This window comes from Neltuma alba, unplaced genomic scaffold, assembly GCF_004799145.2.
Source record: "Neltuma alba isolate B1F8T4 unplaced genomic scaffold, ASM479914v2 tig00011850_pilon, whole genome shotgun sequence".
In the NCBI taxonomy this organism is placed as follows: Eukaryota; Viridiplantae; Streptophyta; class Magnoliopsida; order Fabales; family Fabaceae; genus Neltuma; species Neltuma alba.
In genome coordinates, this window is record NW_021636455.1 from 315,018 (window position 1) to 334,004 (window position 18,987).

At 36.6% G+C, this 18,987-nt stretch overlaps 3 protein-coding genes across 5 annotated transcripts in view; 1 reads left to right on the plus strand and 2 right to left on the minus strand.

The window, feature by feature from the left end:
- Positions 1 to 62: 62 nt before the first annotated feature.
- LOC114718488 (acetylserotonin O-methyltransferase-like) lies at positions 63 to 16,218 on the minus strand. Of its 2 annotated transcripts, XM_028903816.1 has the most exons (3): positions 16,209 to 16,218; positions 744 to 1,489; positions 63 to 627 (listed from the first exon to the last, which is right to left on the minus strand). In XM_028903816.1, the coding sequence occupies exons 2-3, from the start codon at positions 1,425 to 1,427 to the stop codon at positions 328 to 330; spliced, it is 984 nt and encodes a 327-aa protein (XP_028759649.1). In that variant the 5' UTR covers positions 1,428 to 1,489; positions 16,209 to 16,218; the 3' UTR covers positions 63 to 327. The 2 variants fall into 2 exon arrangements, with proteins under 2 accessions (XP_028759649.1, XP_028759648.1); XM_028903815.1 differs by lacking the exon at positions 16,209 to 16,218 and having other exon boundaries at positions 744 to 1,571.
- Positions 5,785 to 8,042, plus strand: LOC114718549 (phytoene synthase 2, chloroplastic-like). Its single transcript, XM_028903905.1, has 6 exons — positions 5,785 to 6,118; positions 6,379 to 6,429; positions 6,719 to 6,891; positions 6,972 to 7,207; positions 7,285 to 7,477; positions 7,848 to 8,042. Exons 1-6 carry the CDS (start codon positions 5,785 to 5,787, stop codon positions 8,040 to 8,042), a joined length of 1,182 nt encoding a protein of 393 aa, XP_028759738.1.
- Positions 10,978 to 18,987, minus strand: part of LOC114718489 (serine/threonine-protein phosphatase PP2A-4 catalytic subunit) — a 9,895-nt gene continuing 1,885 nt past the window's right edge. The window contains exons 1-11 of one of the 2 annotated variants that reach the window (XM_028903817.1): positions 17,331 to 17,615; positions 16,143 to 16,199; positions 15,718 to 15,801; positions 14,895 to 14,966; positions 14,180 to 14,251; positions 13,939 to 13,979; positions 12,789 to 12,855; positions 12,358 to 12,549; positions 12,176 to 12,265; positions 11,985 to 12,092; positions 10,978 to 11,480 (exon numbers count right to left, since the gene is read on the minus strand). In XM_028903817.1, the coding sequence (XP_028759650.1) occupies positions 11,415 to 11,480; positions 11,985 to 12,092; positions 12,176 to 12,265; positions 12,358 to 12,549; positions 12,789 to 12,855; positions 13,939 to 13,979; positions 14,180 to 14,251; positions 14,895 to 14,966; positions 15,718 to 15,801; positions 16,143 to 16,199; positions 17,331 to 17,417 (936 nt within the window). In that variant the 5' untranslated portion in view covers positions 17,418 to 17,615 and the 3' untranslated portion in view covers positions 10,978 to 11,414. Of the gene's footprint in view, positions 11,481 to 11,984; positions 12,093 to 12,175; positions 12,266 to 12,357; positions 12,550 to 12,788; positions 12,856 to 13,938; positions 13,980 to 14,179; positions 14,252 to 14,894; positions 14,967 to 15,717; positions 15,802 to 16,142; positions 16,200 to 17,330; positions 17,616 to 18,987 lie in introns of those variants that run through there. The other variant, XM_028903818.1, reaches the window with a different exon arrangement.

The window sequence follows — 18,987 nt, forward strand, 5'->3', positions numbered from 1 at the left end:
GAGCGGCCCCCACTTGAAATTAACGTGACAAGCGAAAAAGGCCATACCATAATTGAATAGAATCAAAGAAACCAACCGCCGACTCCATATTTATTTGATGTAGTAGATCCATATCAATCACAAATAGGGTAGACATTGTCAGGGTAGTTCCAAGCGACCCTTTATGGAAATGATGGAGGTACATGATGGGGTACATGAGTTCCTTTTATTTCCATTTAAGTGAATAATGACAAGGAAGGTAAAAAAAAACAAATAGGGCAGAGACCAGAGATTCAGTAAAGTATGATGACATTGGATATTTGAATATCACAGAAGGAGGACTTGTCATCAAGGGAAGGCCATGATGAGGGACTTGACAGAAGAAGGGATGTGGCGGACGGAGAAGGCGGAGAATCCGGCCTCCCTGATCACATACTCCCACTCGCTCACAGTCCTCTCTTTGCCGACGCTGGTGTGAGCCATCATCACCATGTCCAGCATCAGCCCCACCTCCTTCAGTTTCTCCTTCTCGCCTGCTTCTTCTATCACTGCCTCCGCTATCATCACCTTCCCCTTCTCTCCTACCGCTTCCCTGCACTTCTTCAGGATCTCTATGCATTCCTCGTCCCCCCAGTCATGCAGTACCCACTGCACCATTCATTCATTTCATTAACTCATCACATCACACACACACACACACGCACATATGTATAACAAGTGATCGAGCTGCCTAGAGAAAGAGACACACAAATACACACACACACCATGAGAAATGCAGCGTCTGCTTTGGGAACGCTCACAAACATGTCTCCTCCCACGTGTTCCACGCCGTCGCAGTTGGGAGCCGCCGCTGCTACGTGTGGAAGGTCGAAGTTGATGCCTCGCAGCCAGGGACACGCTCTCACCAACATCCTCATGGCGGTTCCGTTCCCTCCGCCCACGTCCACCACCGACCTCACCCCCTCGAACGCCTCCCGGCAGTGCTCCACTATCTCCCTCATCCCTCTCCGAGCATCGCACGCCATCGCCTCATTTATCAGCTCTCTGTGCTCCGCATTCGCCTCCGCGTAGCCCCACACATCCTTCCCGTGAGCCTTCTCGAACGACGACGTCCCGTTGGCCCGAACCCTGCCGCTTAAGTTCTGCCACGGCGCCAGCATCACGGGGCTGCACTCCAGCATCACGAAAGCCGCCATGCTGGCTTCGCTTTTCTTTATCAGGAGCCGCGAGAGAGGGGTGTTCACGTAGGCGGGCTCAGGCTGGGCGCCGTCGCGGGTGGTGGAGACTTGTTTGAAGATGTTCCGGCGAGTGAGGAAGCGCATGATGCGGTGCAGCATGGAGGGGTCGCAGTTGACAGCTGACGAGAGTTGGGAAAGGGTGAGGCAAGTGTGGTGGCTTTCAATGGCTTCTGCTATGTTGAGTTCGATGGCGCATTTTACGACTGCCATCTCAACGAAGCCGAATATGTATTTGTAGATGTTCTTCTCAGCTTCAGCTTCAGCTTCTGCTTCTGTAGATGAAGAAGAAGCGTACATTTCTTCATCAAACTTTCCGACTCCTACGAGCTCCCCCGTACTCCCTCTCTGCTGTAATGATGTGTGTGCAAAGCATGGGAGGCCGAGAGCTTCATTTATAGACAGAAGACGTGCAGCTGTTGTTGGGGCTTGTGATGGCTACCAGCGAGGAGGTTAACTTAAGTGATTAATGATAAAAACGTGATTTATTATTATGGATTATGTGATTTTCACTTCTCAATCATTCTGCATAAAATAATAATATGTGTTTGAGTCACGAAAATCATACCACACTCTCTTTTCTCATCCTCATTTTATTTTACAGGCAAAAACTGGGGACAAGGATAATCCTAAAATATTTGAGACAACAACTGGTGTTCGAATTAAATACATTTTGGGTGATCACAGATGAATTACCTTCAAATGTGAAAAGACTAAATTATCCCTCTCGTAAAAAAAAAAAAGAATTTGAACCTTAAGCTATGCCTATATTCAGGAAAACAAATCCAGAAAAATTATATTGTCAGATATTTATTCTCAGGTAAAATAATTTTTTTAGAATCGGACACTAAGTTTTCAAGAAAATTTTGCGAAGAGTAATTTAGCAAATGTTCGAATATTTACTAAATTATTCGAGTAATATATAGGTAAAATATTCAAATATTTAAGCAAATTAAGTGAAAAAATTTCGAAGATGTGTTGAAAATATACTGCAGATCAGACTCTTTAAAGAACAATTGAAGTCAAGATCATTGGAATGCTGTCGAAAATTTTCTGCAATTAACATAAGTTATCTTTCACATTTTATTCAGAAGTTGTCAGTTTAAGAGTCTTCAATTTTTCATTAATCGTTAATAGTCTTCAACGCATCTTCAAGGAAAATTTCTGCAAACAATAATTTCAATTATCTCCCAACCTTTCTTCAAGTCTTCAGCAACATTTTGAAGCTAAGAGTCTTCAAAAACCTTCAATGTAGTATCCTCAATATCATCATCAGAAGAGAAAGGAAGAAAACTTTGGCGTCAATTGTCATCCTTGTTTCTTCAATGATATGCAGTTAGTTTCAACAGCTTATGAAGCAGGAAGAGTGATGGAGTGCCATATGATAGTCAATATTTGAATAAGTAAAATTGTCATCTTCTTGTGTCACCAAACATTTTAGTGATGATCAAAATTTACCATTTCATGTTATAGGGTCTGGCATTTATATGATGAGGAAGAATTGTTTGAAATAACAATACTGATCAGTAAATTCTGTGAACCAGCTAGCTAGCCAGCTCCAGTCACAAAGTTGTCTACTTTTGCAGTACGTGTTGTTGACGAAGGATATGAGGACTTTTAGATCCAATTCCTCACTTGTTAGCTTCTGCTAGAGATGAAGATGGCTGGCCATAAGTTAATACAGTCGACTGTCATAAATCTTAAAATGTTGTTGCAGTATATGTAGTGAAAAAATCAAATACGTACAGCAGAACTATTACAACCAATAAAATCCAATAAATCGGTTCTTTTTTTTTTTTTTTGCAGGCAGACAGTGTAGTAACACTGCATGTCTGTAGTAATCAATGTGTCTAACAAGAATTATTAAAAACCCGCGAAAAAAGACAAGCAAATAAAACAATTAATTGAGGGGCAGTTTGATTTGCCCACGTGAGTCAAAAGTTAAATAGGCATAGTACTATCTACGGTCCTTAATATAAGATCTCGTTTGACTTTTATTTTGGTCCTAATTATAAGACCCCAATCTATTTTGTCTCCAATATTTATGCATTCTTTCCCAAGATAGTCCTTCTAATAATGATAGTTCTAACCAACAAACTTGATTAGTAAAGATATTTTAGAAAAAACAACACATATTTATTACAAATAACTAACTTAACTTGTTTCCTTAATCTCCTAAAATCAGTCCACTAATTCTTATAATTAGGACCGGAAGTAGTATATTTCTTGCACGTTTCCTGGGCGGAGAAGAAATTCAATATTGTGACTTATAATAACGAAAACAAAGTTGAGTCATTAATCAGAATTGAAGTGGTATTAGGTAGTCAATTATTGTTTAAAAGACAGACACTAACATATTATAATTAACCACGAACCACGAGGAAGATTAGATTACAACATCCACGCATACATTCCACTAATTCCTGTTGAGAATGGTCAGTGGCGTCCCTCACTGCCACTCATTAGTTAGCATACACCATTATTATTAAAACTCTAATTCCATATGATTCATTTCTATACTCCTCAAGGGTCCCTTGATTATCTAACTGTGCTCAAAGCCCAACAAAAACCAGTTGTAAACGAAACGAACAAAACAAGTTTTGGTTCGGTTTTCATTGTATCAATTTTTATCATGCTTTAATTTAAACCAAACCAAACCACTGTTATCTTTATCTTCATATCATTAAAAATGTGAATATGAATTTAAATCTAAATTTTTAAAGTTTCAACATTATTTGTCAGAAAGAAATATTTTAGCTTTATTAAAACTAAGGGCCAGTTTGTTTATCTCTTCTTTTTCTAAGACGAATTTAGTTGGGGGAAACTTTGAGGTTAAATAATAATTTAATTTTATCTATTAGCCCGTTTGGAATAGTTTATAAGTATTTTTTTAATCGTGACTTACAGAATACGAGGTAAGTATATAAAAGAAGTTTTATCTCAACTTATATGAAACGTGCTTATAAGTAATTTCCAACACTAATCCAAACAGTTTTGTAGAGTACCATTTCCAATACATCCTCGTACTTATCTCAAAGCTTTTCCCCCAAGTAAATTCTTTTTTTAAAAAAAAATTTTAAGATTAAATCAAATCAGATCAGACATCTGGACACTCTTGATTCATTCGTTGGCCCAACCTTTTCAATCGATCTCGTTATCATGTTCACCGCCACCCATCTTTCTTTCTTTGCTCCGAATGAATCATCACCAATTGCGTATTAGGCTTATCTCAAAGTAGATCCCGGCCCAATCTCCCTACTAGCCCATATTTAATGCAGATCAATTAGTGGTCAGTGAGGTTTGCATTAACCTTACAACAGCTGCTGTGACGTTTCTGACGTAATACAAAGGGCATCTCACAAACTATCACAAGACCAGACGAAAACTGGATGCCTAACAAACCAAACAAACAATCTTCTCAAAAGAATAAGAAGGAGGTATGAGAATATGCATGATAGAACAGAAAAAACACTAACCAGTTCAGCTCCTATTTCTCTGCTACTGCAACAATCAAAGCATATCATGAACAGAATGCAAGTATACAGTGCTTTAAAACTAAATTCTGCTAGTTGTTTATTGCAATAATGCAATGATTTTAATCGCTGGATCGTATTAGAATGAATGGATGCTTTTTCATGGTTTAACGGACCGTTTGGATTCCTTCCTTTCTAATCCTGCTCGTCTCCAGAGTAAAATTCTTGTTTTTGTTTTCTTCATCAGTATTGAAGTTAAAAGGAAAAAAAAAACCCTACTCTTGTTCGCGTTACCTTTGATGGCTAAAGTAGAAATTTGTGTTGCGAGCATGAGCATGATGTGTGTGAATGCAGTTGTTTGCCACGTAGGCGGCCGAATATTAAGGGCTATACAACCTGACAAGTTGTAAAGATAAGCAAACACAAGACAAGCCGATATTAATCAAACCAATCCTGCAGAAAGAACATAATAATTTAGCCTTAGGAGGCATCAAAACTGACTAAGATTCCTCACAATAAATTCCACTACCAGACACGTTTTGGCTAACATTGCTTTGGCAGCCTTCACCAAGACAGAGTGCAACGCCCTCGAAGATTACGTTCTCCCTCCCAAAACCAGACCAAACTATACCCCATGCCTTATTTATTATAACACAAGTCCACAAATATTATCTACTTGCAAATTTTAGCCGTACTTCTTATAACTAGAAAATAAACTTCCAGATGTATCGGCTATCGGGCGATGCAAGGGGCATAGTACAGTCTATCAGACGCATATTCCTTGATGAGATTCGTTGCATTTAATATGATTCAAGTGTCTTCGGTGTGGAGAAAATATTACATACAAGACTAGTTACATGATTGAGCATGAATAAATTTCTCGTTCCACTTTTCAGCTGTCCATATCAAATGCAACTGGTCTTTGCAAAAAGTGATCTTTACTCACAATTATAGAAAATTATGTGACGATATATACAAAGAGAATGGCAAAAGGAGTTGATGGTCCCCTTGGCCTTAACTTGGCAGCGGCATCCCAAATTCACTTTTAAAGCCATTCATTTGATAGTCCTATCTGCTGACCAATTTCAAAGAGTCAGATGAGTCTGCCATTTTCTCTAGCAGCAAACGCTTCCATCATTGGAAGCCACATTAGTGTGAGCAAATCAATTAGTAGAAGACTTGGTGTTATAAGAGCACAAGTGACCTTGGTCCCCAAACCAACAAGGGATATCATATATCCTCAGTTGTCAAAACAGGGAATTCCTCTTGCTGATCTGCACGTACAAGATATTGTAGAGAGGCAGACTCAGCCGGCCAAGTTCATCTCCACCATTCCTCCCATAAAGCCGCAGTTCCGTCCTGGTTTTCTACAGGAAGCATATGAAAGTTGCAGAAAGATCTGTGCAGAATATGCCAAGACCTTCTATCTAGGTGTAAATCCACTTTCTTCCTTCTAATGAATTACAGTTCATGAATTTATATGATTTTCTATCTTGTGTATCATGTGCTTGGTTGAAGAAAATGGTTAACTTTCTTGCATTCCCTTTTTTTTTTTTAATAATTCATTTATTCCCTCACATATGTAACAGCCCGACTTTTTTTTGTTCTTTTCTATTATGTTGTTTTCATTAGGTCTTTTGAACTATTCTATCTTCTCCTGCACAACTTAGATCGTTTTCATTATTAAACAGGAACTCTGTTGATGACAGAAGAAAGACAGAGAGCTATATGGGCGATTTATGGTAAGAAAGTTCACATCGAAGATAATGGATTTGGAAGCTAAATAAATCTAAAGGATTTACTTTTTAGATACCGTTAACCTCATCTAGTTGAACTCCCCAAAGAAAGTCGAATATGATCCAAATTAACATACTACACCCTTGTTTGAAACCATTTTGAATGCACATTACAAGTTTCTCACTGGAATCCTATTAATTAAATTGGCCAAAAGGGGAATATCCATCTATTCTTAAAAACTTATCCATCCATCATCAAATCTGTGTTTTTAAATAATGAGATTTTTGTCTGCAGTTTGGTGCAGGAGGACAGATGAATTGGTTGATGGTCCTAATGCGGTCTATATGAGCTCTGCTGTTCTTGATAGGTGGGAAGAGAGACTCCATGACATTTTCAGCGGACGCCCTTATGACATGCTTGATGCTGCTCTGACCGACACTGTTTCCATGTTTCCCTTGGACATTAAGGTATCTTGGCTATCAAAACCAAAATCATGAATCAGTAGCTCAAGGAATCTACAGTAATGAAGTGTCTTCTTCTATTATAGCCCTTCAGGGACATGATAGAAGGTATGAAGATGGATACAAGGAAGAGCCGGTATAAGAATTTTGAAGAGCTATATCTTTACTGTTACTATGTGGCTGGAACTGTGGGCCTGATGAGTGTTCCAGTGATGGGAATTGCAGCAGAGTCTCTTCTCCCTGCTCAAACCATATATGATGCAGCATTATATTTAGGTATTGGGAATCAACTGACAAACATTCTCAGAGATGTGGGAGAGGAGTAAGTATCCTGTTGATTCATAACTTTACGTGCTCTTCATAGCCTGCTCATCTAAGTTTTCCATGTTATCCTTTCAGTGCATCAAGAGGTAGAGTTTACCTTCCCCAAGATGAACTTGCCCAGTTCGGATTAAGTGACAAGGATATTTTCTCAGGAACTGTCACTGAAGAATGGAAGGTGTTCATGAAACATCAGATAAACAGGGCAAGATTCTACTTCAGCTTGGCAGAGGAAGGAGCTTCTCAGCTTGAGAAAGCCAGCCGTTGGCCGGTATGCTCACTCTTGAATTTGGAGATCCATCCCCCCACCCAAACCCCCCCCCCCCAAAAAAAAAACTCCCCAAAAGAAAAGAGAAATACATTTCTTGCTTTTCAAGAAGCTTTTGAAAAATAAACATGACTGATCATCCCTTCAAGGACAGTTCATTCATAGTTAATAATCCCATGAAGGCACAAATGAAAAACGGTAGTGGGAAGCCATTGAATTAGCTGACCTCCAGTCCAAAAGATTGATCACCTCTCAAAACATTACAGCAAATACATGGCAGTGTGAATTTATGAATGTTCCACGAAAATAAATTCATTGTGGTGCGGTGCATAACTTGCAGTTGCTTATGAATCGGTTTGTGCATGATTTGCAGGTTTGGTCGTCGTTAATAATATACGGGAAGATCTTAGATGCAATCGAAGACAACGGATATAACAACTTGACGAGAAGAGCCTACGTAGGAAGAGCTAAGAAACTTATGATGTTGCCTCTGGCTTTCACCAGATCTCTCTCATTCTCTCACAAGGATCAGCACTTACTCTCGCCCTTCCACAACAACCTTCAGTAATTCCTGCAGCCCCCAACTAAAACAGAAAATACAGACACGTATACTGATGAAAGAGAACGTTTCGTTGGCCCAAAAGAAAAGAGGCTTTGCAGTGCCAATGAATTTTTTAGCCTCAATGTACATGGAACACGCGCCACTTCCTACAGTTAGTTATTTTTACGTGACCAAAACAATGCAAATTTAAAATTAAAATACGTCGCAAGGACACATTGTTTAAATTTCTCAAAATAAAACAAGTGCTATTTCTTAAAATACGTCATAAGGACCTGTTTGATTTAATTCCATTGCAAACGTGCAATGGTAATTAGGTATATATTGCCAAAATATGAATGTTTAATTGCTCTTTAGAATGGTAATGGGGTTTATCATGGTAATGTAGATTACCAAAATTTTGGTAATACCTGTTCATATCTCTTCCCATATAAATACTTATTATCATCCTATTGCATATTTGAAAAAGCCTCATTTGCCCTCCAATCCACTTTCCCTCGTCATTTTTCCTTCCACCTCCCTTACTCGTTGTCTTCCCGTGCTCCACCCATACCACCGCCACCTTCCTCCTTCCTCCTTCCTCATCCAGTACCTCTACAGATCAGACATTGGCAAAGCCAATCTCAGATCGGAGCCAATAAGGCCCAATGATGTTTGTCTTTAACTACTCCTTTGTGACCCCATCTCAATCGTTCTCCTTCTTTCACCTTCCCTTGCACCTGCCCTTCTTTACCATCATTCCTTTTTGTTGCAACATTCGATTGAATTTTTTCGTCTAGATCTTAACTAATTTTTTTCTATTTAGTCTTGTAGCTCCTTTTAATCAAGTTTCATAGATAGTATCTTAATTCATAAGCCACTTTGATTTTATTTTGGAACCCCTTCTTTTCAGTTTCCACCATAGCAACCATCATAGACAGTGTTGGTTCTTTCCTTCTCCATCGACAGCTTCTCCAGCATTCCCTCTTGCTATTGTTTATTATTTGTTTCTTTGATTTTAGTTGGTTGAAGTTGGTTTTGGCCAAAGAGGGAGAAGATGACAAATGGGGAGAAGAGGGATTGTGCATTTGCCAAGGAGCTTCACTGATTTTTCAGATATGATGAATTTATGAAAATGTGAAAAGGGAATGTTTAAACGAAGAGGAGAAAAGGTTTTTTTTCTGCAAGAGGGGCAAAATTATAATTTCACAGTGTTTTATATTTTAAATAATACATATCATTCCTTTAGTTTTATAACTTACCAAACATGTTTATGATAATAAAGATTGCATTACCATTTACTGCATTGTATTGAATTGCAGCTTAACATGGATGTGTAGCTGAACCAAACGGGCTAAAAGATTTCAACAGCCATGTGATGACATGAAATTTCCTTGCAAGTGGCTGTGAATACCTATTCCTCTATTTTTTTCCCAAAAAAAAAAAAGATTTTGACAGTATTATTTGATATATGCAATAATTTGGTGAATTGAATTTGCGCCTCCGTCTTCATCATACTCATTAATACACATTCATCATACTCCTTAATGCTGCACGTTTTGTTTTATTTTAAGGGTGAAGCAGCGCCACTGCATCCCGAACCCGCTTGGCTGAGAAGTCTGTAGTTGTCTGGTCTTTGCTTTGGTACAATTTTCGATTTATCTGATGGTGTATTCTTTTTTCATTTTTAGTTTAATCCCTCAATTCAAAAAAAGATAAAATTATTTTCTTAGTTTCCAAGATCATCAAATTTACTAATTTATCCCAATGTAAAACTTAAAAAAAGTGCAAAGAATATACCACCCCCGTCACAACTAATTCTAAGAGATTTAAAAAAATTAATTAAGCTGATTAAATGAGTGTTTGGGTGAAAACTAAACCATGATTTTAAAAATGATTTTACGGTATATGAAATAAATATGTAAAGAAATTTATCTTGAATTACAAAAAAATGCTTTTTAAAAAAAACTCTATTATAATTGACTTTTTTAAAAGTGTGTTTGGATAAAACCAAATCATGATTTGGAGAATAATTTCTGAAGAATAGATTTTATGAAAAATAAATTTTGTGAAAAAGTGATTCTGATAAAGTGAGAGTGTTTGGATAGTTGTTATCAGAAGTATTTTTTATATGTGCAAATTACTAAAAAAGACATAAGTTAATATGATAATTATATAAAAGATAGATTTTATAATATATTTTAATTTAAAAAAATAAAATTGTTAATAATATATAAGATAATATAATTAATAAATAATTAATATGTGTATATATACTAATAAAATAATTAATGTGTATATATACTAATAAAATATAAGATTAAATGTATTTATAAAAAAAATAATTAAGAAGTCTTAAAATCATATTATCATTGAGATCCCAAAACCATAGTTTTTTATGTTACCCAAACAGGCCCTAAATTATTCTATTTAACCATATATATTGTAATTCTCTCTCTCTTTACAATCAACATTAATATTTCAGGGAAAAAAAAAATTCAAGAGATAAGATCATATATTTAGAACCAAATCTGTCCTCCAAATAACTTGTATACATATATATTTTTAACCAAACTAATTTTTATATTAAAAACCGAACACATTATTTATGATCTATGAATGTCAAGACGCTGAATCTCACTGATTTTTTCATTTATACAAGTTGTCACAAACATAATCTAAAAACACATTATATGAAAGATAGCTAAGAAAATTAAACTCGTTAGTAAAGTAAATTATGCACGACGGGCCAGAGTTCAAGTTTTGATTCTTTACAACAGGTCTCCTCTCCCGCAATGTTTACATCCCATGGTTCATAACGGTATGCCTTCGGATACCCCAATTAGGTTTCATGCCCAAAGAGGAGATGAAACAGTCAAGAAACACAACCACATGAACGCATTTCCAAAAATTGACAGATGACGAGGAGACGCATTATTAGGATAGTCAAAAGGGAAGGAGAAAATTAAGAGATAAAAGATACCTACTAGAACGTGTTCTCACAAATCGAGAGGGAAAAATTATAAAGCACCATTAAAGGAACTGTTAGAGCATCATCCATCTACAGAAATCCATCCCCTGAAAAATAATCCTTCTAAATTTGAGGAAAGAAACAACTGAAAAAAATGGGAAAAGGGAAAAAAAAAATGATAAAGATACATGGCTTGCTGGAATGGTATGAATGCTGATAATAGCATCACCTGTTGCTCCTCTACCTCCTCTTGGAAAGATCCAAGTATAATTCAAGTAAATAACAAATCCTGCAATGCCTCTAAACCACTAACATATCAAAACTGTAGGGATCAAATTTGACGCATGACCTCTGATTTCAGAGAGTCAATGTGCTTGCAGGGAAGTGAGGGGCCACGAGTCGCTGGTAACAGCAGCTCAACCAGAGTATCATCATAGGAAGTAATCAGGTGTTCTCCTGGTCACATCTGGCTCTCCCCTCCTTGGCGCTGGCTCAAACTGCATAAAAAATGATTAAACACATAAGGAGCTGCTTTATGCAGCAGAACGCTAAATGCTAAGCAGAAAGCACCAGATAAAATGAACAGCTGGACTGCATCAATATACTACTTTCGGTCCTTAATATAAGAGCTAGTTTAACATTCAATTTAGTTCTAAATATAAAACCCCAATCTACTATGTCTCTCATACTTATCTATTTTTTCTATGATATATAGTTCTTATCCCCACTTAGTGGGATAAGGCTTATTGTTGTTGTTGTCTAGATAATCTTTATAATACTTGCACATGTCAAATGTTTCATCAAATAGTAATTCTCGCTACTATACTTGATAAGCAAGGGTATTTTAGAAAAAGCAATATCTATTTATTACAGATAATTAATTTAACTTTTTTTTTTAATCTGCTCAAATTAGTCAACTAACTCTTATATTAAGGACCGAAGGTAACATAAACAAAACAGCTACTGCAGCAGATTCTAACATAATGAAAGGGAAGCTCAACCTGAATGAATGTGTGTCCCTTGCAGTCGTCAACTTCAAGGATAGATGCCATATTCCCACAGCGGTAACAGTAATTAGGTGCACTAAATATGGTAACCACCTTTTGATCCTGCAAAATGCACCATAAATCAGACAATACTGCTCTATATGAAGATATCAACAAACTAAAAGTGAATGAGATCCAGTATTTACATGACCCCAGTTATATCCTTCCATAACCAGCTGGTGAGCTCTAGCGATAAGCTTCAAGTTATTGGTGTGGTTGAACTGCTCAGATATGTCCTGTAAAAACAATTCCAATCACTGTCCATGAACATTAATGATATTGGGTAAAATGCAATACTAGCCTGACAATGCACAGTAGACTAGATTACCTGGCCAAAGGTATATCCTGCACCTCTAGGAGAGATACCCCAACCACAGCGATCATCGGGATCAGACCACAGAAGATCACACATGGGTCCTTCATGAGGAACTTCTTGTACCCGATCAAAATTACGAATGTTGTCAAGGGTTTCAATTGATGGGGACAACCCACCATGAAGACAAAATATTTCAGATTCAACCTGCAAAGAGAATATCACACTTTAGCAGCAAGAAATGATTAGTCAAAACGTTGACATCAGGATTGGAATTGTGAATTGATTACTATGATCTCAATATTACATGACTCGCTAGAAATTAAGAACGCATAAAAAAACTGAAATATTTAATGAAAGCTAGAGAGCAAAGCAAGACTTCAAAATTTAAGTATATTATGCACAAAAGAAGATAAAAAAGAGACACAGATAAATTGATTACTAACCAATGCTGTCAAGGGGAAGTAGTCAAATAAATCTGTAAAGATCTTCCAAACATTGGCATTACCATACCTGCAAAGAAATTATTATCCATGTGGGTTTGCAGTCGAAAGGAAAATTAATAGGAATACAAGGACAAGCAGACAGAGAACACATATACCAAACATCCCCTAGAACATTTTAAGACCAATAAAGACACCAAGTAGCAAAATATTAAGAATTCCAAATCAACTTTCAACAAGAATAATTTTTGTTTTGTTGGGATCATCTCCTACTTTATAATGGGGACATAAAATGCATATTTGCAAACATCTTATTAATATAAATCTAGTGTAAATTTGGAAATTTTTGACGAATTATATTGTTTATCTGAATATCCAGACATGGGGCCCCCGGGGGGGGGGGTGAAATTGCTTCCCCAACAATGATACAATCAATGATATTAAACATGATTTCTAACACAATACTAATAAAAATCTAAAAAGCATGTCTCAGTAACTTATGCGACTCAATCCAGGAAATAAAAATAAACGGTCCAGCAATCAGGATCCTCGGCTATTCTCTCCTTCAATGTTTCACACTCTTCTACACAGCATGCTTATCATTTAGACATAGCAACTATAAATCTAGGTAAAACAAAAAAGAAAGTTGGGTTGAAATTAACAGAAAAAGATGAATAAAATAACGTGAACACTCGCAGGACAGTAATTAATGCTAGAGCAGCCTGTAGCCAAATAATTACAATGTCCCCATTTGATTTTAGCTGTGTTTTGTCCTATATGTGCTTGTTCAACAATGGGAACTGAAAGGGACATGGTGTTGTATCATGTACGCTCATACTACTCCACATAGGAACACTACAAGAAATACGTTTTAATTTAGCACAAAGTTACACGCTTATAACTAAAAGAGCATCTATGACGCATAAAAGATAATAACAAATTAGCAAGAGGATTCTGGGGAAAAGAAAATTCAAAGGAAAAAAAAATCAAGGGACAAAAGATAAAACGAACTTAGAGGTGATAGGAAAATTTAAAAAAAAAAAAATCAAGGGACAAAAGATAAAACAAACTTAGAGGTGATAGGTGCAATAATTCATATCTAACAAAGGTCAAGTGCCAAACTAAGATATCCTAAAAGGTATGTAGTACTCACTTTCGTAGGCACTCATCGTAAAACCCATAAACTTGAGTAATCTGTCGCACAAAGAATAAGATTAATCAATGAATTTAAAGCTAACAAAACATACAGTCAAATAAACCCCATCAGGGCAGAGAGCAAATAATGAAGCAGTTAAGCTTTTAGCTAGGGAATCGATTGCAACATGCTGTGTGTGTATGTGTCTGTATAAATCATTAATGATTAGACAAGTCACACGACACTACATAGAACACACCTGACGACTTTCATGATTTCCCCTGAGAATAGTAATGCGTAGAGGATAGCGCACTTTGAGAGCAACCAAAAGCTGCATAGGATATAGTCAGTGACTCGATGCAAAATATGTTTCCACTCAAAGAAACAACAAACTGAACCAAACATTCTCATACTATTAATATCAATTTCTAAAAGAAAATTTACTTAAAATTTTGAAATCCATACACCATATCTGTGTTAATATTGATTTCCACGGGTGTAATTCTATAGCAATTCCTCATGCTGCAAATAGATTCTCTACACATAGAGCATAGCCATATATACTATTTTTATCTTTTTAGTTAGCATGACCACACAACTAAATTATGTAGTAGACGATAATTAAAATAACCACAAGCACACCTGACAGAAAAAAAACACAGACCACCAATCTCAGCACACATGCCATAAGTAAAGTAAAATTTAGTAAAATGTCTACATATTTAGAGGGCAACAAAGAACTTACAGTGACCTAACCAGTGTTCAACTCATCTAAGCTTGTAACAATCATTAATTATGAAAAATTAATTTAAAAAACGCATTTGAAGCTTAGCCACTTATAGTCTTAGACTTTTAAGGTATGTCCATAACATCCTTGTCCCGTCACCTCATAAGGATTTAGAAATACAAAAATGAATCACACAAATTCAGCTTGGACTACAAAAAATTGGTATGGCATAACAGCCCATACTTACTGTTACGGTTTCAACTGAATAATAGCCACGATCAACATAATCTCCCATAAACAAGTAATTTGTATCTGGACACTAATTGAAACAAAAAAAGGTAATCAGATATGAGTACTCAACCCACACATTCTATATATTAAGCAATACTACATATTCAAAGCTCAACCAACCAACAGATCTACAATGAACACAACACATAGTATTCAAATTATTTAGTTTACAGAAAGCTTAATATGACAGACTAGCAAATATTTATATAATAATAAGATTTGGGTGCAATCTAAGCCTCCTATGACCTAGAAAAGTTTTAAACGAAATCAGATTAGATGGTGTCTAGAAATATGAAGGAACTACAGGAAATAAAGAGAAAAACTTATCATGGATGGTTTTCTAGAACCTTCCTATGAAAGTAATTTCGAACTAACATGTCACAATCCGCTAACTGAAAAAGAAGAGCCTGATTAAAAGTTTTGAACTTTGAATGTCCTAAGTTTTAGGCTATAAAGGTAACTTGTAATATTAGCTTTCTTTTCTCCCACACATAAACATTCCCCAAAAAAATATTAATTACCACGATGACGTTGTTAAATGGCCAGTAAGTAGCTGGGTTACAATGTCATTTTAACAGTTAAATAAAGAAAGCTGGTTTTGTGAAACCAAGATTAAGATCAAATGCAGTTTCCATAGACCTCAACGAGGTGTATCTTAAACCCCCCCCCCAAAAAAAAAGAAAAAAATACAGCTCCCTTATCTGAAAACGTGTGCAGTCTCTGTAATTTCAGCAATTTTTTTTTGTTAAAAAAAAAAATCCACAATTCAGAATACATACCTTGCCTCCAATGCGAAAAAGCTCAGCAAGATCATGGAATTGCCCATGAATATCACCACAAATTGTAACAGGACTTTTTACAGGCTGCAATTATGGCAACAACAGGAAAAAAAAAAAACATTTAGCACTCCCTGGCAGCTACCATTCAAAATCACTATAACCTAAAGCCTACAAGATACGAGGATGAAGTTATTAAACATAAGTCAAGATCAAGAATCTCAAATGAAATGCCCAGAGCAGCTGAGAAATGGTCACCAATTGAGAGAACACAATACATGCTTAATGCAAACAATTCTTGCGGGAGCTGACCTCAATGCTTTAAATACTTATCACGATAAGCACAAACACATGAAGCATGCTGTATAAATTAGAAATTAGAAAACTCATTTACTTATTTAATTTAACACACAAACACACACACACACCTGAACATTGCTCTCTACCATCAAAATCTCCTTTGCCTTATCACACAAGACCCTCACCTGCAGAACAATAAGCAGACAAGTGAAGTAACAGTTTAATCATCAAAGAAATAAAACAAACAGTTTTCTTTGATACTCCGATCACAACGTTCAATGAATCTCAATCATATGATGAGGACAGCATTAACGCTTTAAGGATTATTTGTACATTACTAGGTTCTCTCAAGGAACCAAAGGGTTTGGAGACCTCTCTGGCTTTTCAAGACCTTCCACATTTAGTAGGGAAGACTGTGCAGCTGTAGATAACCGTCAGATTTAAGCAGTATCACAAAGATGATCAAACAAATATCATGCAACCATTTCCACGCGCTGGTCATTGCCTGAGTTAGAGACTGTCATTTTGGAAAGGTCCCAAGGTCTCTAGACTCCGTTGCCAGCAACCACGATAAATGGTCAATAAAGTTAACTAGCTTTATCCGTAAACATAGATTAGCCAACAACGCATGCACCAACATGTTTTGAACAAATCTGGTCATGTCGTGACTTAATTAAATGGCATCAAATCAAAAACGCTTTTTGAGGAAGTTTTGAGCCCAATTCTAATTCTGATTGGCACCTAAAATACCAAAAAGCAAAATTGGAAGCATCAAGATTAATGGCTTGGATCTGATAGTGACATGCCTCCATCAACAACATCAATATGCAAGCACGAACAAATATACTATCATACATAGACGGCCCCTCTTTGCTTGGAAAAATCAGTTCCGCTCATAATCGTTATAAATTTCCCAAAATTGATGGAACATTTCGATGAAGTGAAAGATGATCAACCCACGTGATCAAACCTAGAGTAACGTTTCTGAAAGAAATGCACAGAGCAATTAGGATTAGAGGAACCCGTGATTTACACAAGACTATATGAGATCTAATTTGGTTACCATAGGTAGCCCAGAAACGATAATGGGTGCTAAAAAAAGTCGATGACCAAAAACCAACTTCGGCAAAACTTAGAGATCATGCCCATACAATTCAAACGCGAAGAGCCATTGGCCGTCTCAGAAAGCCCCAGAAATCGTCCTGATCCATCACATTTCCCGAGAATCAACGATAATCCCTTCCCCTCTCTAAATAATCAAAAGAGGAAACATTTCGTATATTAAATAGGATAATTCAAAAGGAAAACCAACGTACCTCTTGCTCAGACAAGGGTTTGCACTGCATAAGCTGAGAAATCTGCTCATCAAGGTTTCCATGGGAATTCGAAGGGACCGAATCCATGCTTACCTCCTTCTTTTCCTCCGACAACACAACGGATCAATGTCCCTCCGAATTTTATCCAAACCCTAGATCTCACTAAGAAAACCCTTTCCTCTAGTTTCTTGTTCGTGCTTGAGGAGGGGGGGAGAGAGAGCCAAGGGTGGTGGGAAACCAAAGCTTTGATAGCCTCACCGGGGCTCGTATTTGTTCCTTCACCACTCCTTTTTGGGGGCAAAACTAAAAATCACATCAAGGGTGGGGCTTCGGAATTCAGAATGATCGTCTTAGTCAAGTGTCAATCGCGCGACGAAAGCGTGGGCTTCAGTCGCGTTAGTTTCGATGCATCGGGGGGCCGGTGTCTTGGATTAGACAGCACAGCCTTATTATCGTTACCGAAAAATGTTTGAGGTCCTCTCATCTCGTTATTCTTCTTAAATTTTAATTAATTATCTCGAATCTCACTTTACTAAATTTCGTGTTTTTTAATGGGTGGATTAATTTACCTTATTTTTGGAACAAATAAGAACTGTTTTAAAATCTTCCTTGCCTTGAATGGAGGCATTAGCGTTCTATGACTAATGAGATGCATTATCCATGCAAAGAAATATAAATATAGATATAAATTTTAATTTTTGAAATAAGGTCACATGAATCCACTGACTTACGGACCGTACAAATTGTATTGGGCAGATTAGATTACATAAAATCATATTAAATTGAATCTTTTTAAATTCTTGAGGTTTAAAAATAGTCCAACTCCTTTATCTTCTTATACGATATATTCTTCATTGAGCTACTTCATCTCCTTATACATTATACTCTCCATTGAGGTTAAGATATAAAACATCACAGTAATTGCTAAAATGTAACCTTCCAAGCGGCCTGATCTCATTTCAGAGCTGAAAATTATTTATATGTATCAATAAATTAGTAAATCTTTCTGTCAGTTCTAAATACAAAAATTAACTAAAGAACTTAATTTAGTTTTAAATGTGAAAACTCAAACCCCTTTATTTTTTTATATTGATTATTTTCTTCCCTAAAGTGGCCTATTGATGGGCATAGTTAACAGGAGCAAGGATGGTTATTAATTTAAATAATCAAAAGAAAGGATATTTTAGAAAAGTAAACTCAAATTTTTGCTAATAAATAACTAAACCAATTTTTTTAATCCATCTAAATTAGTTATTTAGAATAAAATAATCATATAATGAACCCTTTTCTTGGCATAAACATCGAGAACAAATTGCACTGTTGATGTCTTAGGAACAATACACTGGTAGCCGCAACATCTTACCATAACCACCACGTAGCTGGCTAATGAATAAGCAAGGTGGAAAGGAAATGAGGTCAGAGCACCGTGGTTTAAACATAAGAATGGGGGAAGAGGCCACATTTCCAACTCCGAGGAATCCAACACGGGAGGAAACAAAAAGAGCAGTTGCAGATCTGCTGAAAGCAGTGCCCACAGTATCTTGAGGATACTCATACCGTAGAGATCCTCATAGCTTCGTTAAACTATCAGCTCAAGGATAAATCCTTTCTTTCGGCTCCCACTAGAACGCGGAACAACCAAAAAATTCGTTTCCTC

Bases quoted from the DNA above. Each gene is read 5' to 3' on its own strand.
- LOC114718549 (XM_028903905.1), top strand. From the start codon at position 5,785: ATGAGTCTGCCATTTTCTCTAGCAGCAAACGCTTCCATCATTGGAAGC. The intron at 6,430-6,718 runs GTAAGAAAGTTC...TTTTGTCTGCAG, and splicing joins AGCTATATGGGCGATTTATG to TTTGGTGCAGGAGGACAGAT. The intron at 6,892-6,971 runs GTATCTTGGCTA...CTTCTATTATAG, and splicing joins TGTTTCCCTTGGACATTAAG to CCCTTCAGGGACATGATAGA.
- LOC114718488 (XM_028903815.1), bottom strand. From the start codon at position 1,514: ATGTACGCTTCTTCTTCATCTACAGAAGCAGAAGCTGAAGCTGAAGCT. The intron at 628-743 runs GTGTGTGTGTGT...TGAATGGTGCAG, and splicing joins CAGACGCTGCATTTCTCATG to TGGGTACTGCATGACTGGGG.